Source organism: Mustela nivalis (genome assembly GCF_964662115.1).
Source record: "Mustela nivalis genome assembly, chromosome: 11".
NCBI classification, from domain to species: Eukaryota; Metazoa; Chordata; class Mammalia; order Carnivora; family Mustelidae; genus Mustela; species Mustela nivalis.
In genome coordinates, this window is record NC_139030.1 from 78,307,806 (window position 1) to 78,309,055 (window position 1,250).

Sequence of the window (1,250 nt, forward strand, 5' to 3'; positions counted from 1 at the left end):
ATGACTAGATTATAATAACACAAGGCATAATTATTTTGTGTATTGACAGCCCCAACCCACGGAGGAACATAATTAATGTTAGCTTAATGAAAATAACTCTAAGACTAAAACAATAACAACTGTTCCAAGTTTATTTTTGTACTTTATTAAGAGGTTTTTCAGGAGAGTATCTGGAAAGCTTCTGTGGCCACAGAAGAGACAGAACATTTATGGTAAATACAAAAAGACTTAATGTCTAGATAGGAAAAAAACATAAAGAAGAGAACACAGTAGAAGTTATGGTTGCCGAGCTCAGTAATCAAGAGGTTCTCTCTCTTGTTTCTTGGATGACATTGTATACAAGGTCTACATGATGATTTTTTAAATGGCAAAACTTACTTAAATTCTGAGTGAGAACCCAGGGCGGAGGTGTCATAAAACCAAGGGAGATAGTGGAGGCAGACTGAGAGGAGGGAGGAAGCTTTAGTGATGGGAGCAAGCAGAGGCCCCAGCATCACCTGCACACTGGCGGCCTAGCAGCAGCATTGCTTCTTGCAACAGCACTTCTGCTGGCAACAGCACTTCTGCTGGCAACAGCCCTTCCCACAGCCACAGCCACACGAGCCGCAGCCACACGAGCCACAGCCACAGGAGCGGCGGCAGCAGCAGACCACGGGGACAGTGCAGCAGCACCCGCAGCAGCCGGTGCAGCAGGGACAGCAGTTGACCCGGTAGCATCTGCAGGTGGTGCAGCTGCCACCACAGCCACCGCAGCCGCCGCAGCCACCGCAGCCACCGCAGCCACCGCAGCCACCACAGCCACCGCAGCCACCACCGCAGCCACCACAGCCACCGCAGCCGCCACAACTTCCACAGCCACAGCACCCCATGGTGTCAGGAGAGTAAGGACTCAGGAGAGGTGAGGAGGGAGACTCAGGAGGTGAGGAAGGTCTGATGCCGCCTTCTGCTGGGGGAGCTCCTTATATACTGGCACCCCCCCCCCTTATTTTTCAGCCCAGTGTCCATGGAAGAATCTCACAAGACCTTTCCTTTACTTCCTTCTTGAACACCCTTGCCATGGTAACACTGCTATTTTTAGCACAGCAGCAGGCTTAGTAAACTCTGAGTTTTCTGTTATGAATGAAATCATTGTGTGTCGCATCATCTGCGGATCGAATGTAGAAAAATGATGGCTAAAGTGGAGGAAAAATTGTAGTTCCAGGGTCCTGACAAAGATGCGTGGGTCTCGGACAGGAGCCATCAGAGAACTC

General features: G+C 49.9%; 1 protein-coding gene across 1 annotated transcript; it reads right to left on the bottom strand.

Annotated features, from left to right (window-relative positions):
* Nucleotides 1-512: 512 nt before the first annotated feature.
* Nucleotides 513-869, bottom strand: LOC309844017 (uncharacterized protein; the record flags this gene model as incomplete). Its single annotated transcript, XM_082690126.1, has 1 exon — nt 513-869. The coding sequence occupies one exon, from the start codon at nt 867-869 to the stop codon at nt 513-515; it is 357 nt and encodes a 118-aa protein (XP_082546252.1).
* Between the last annotated feature and the right edge of the window lie 381 nt (nt 870-1,250).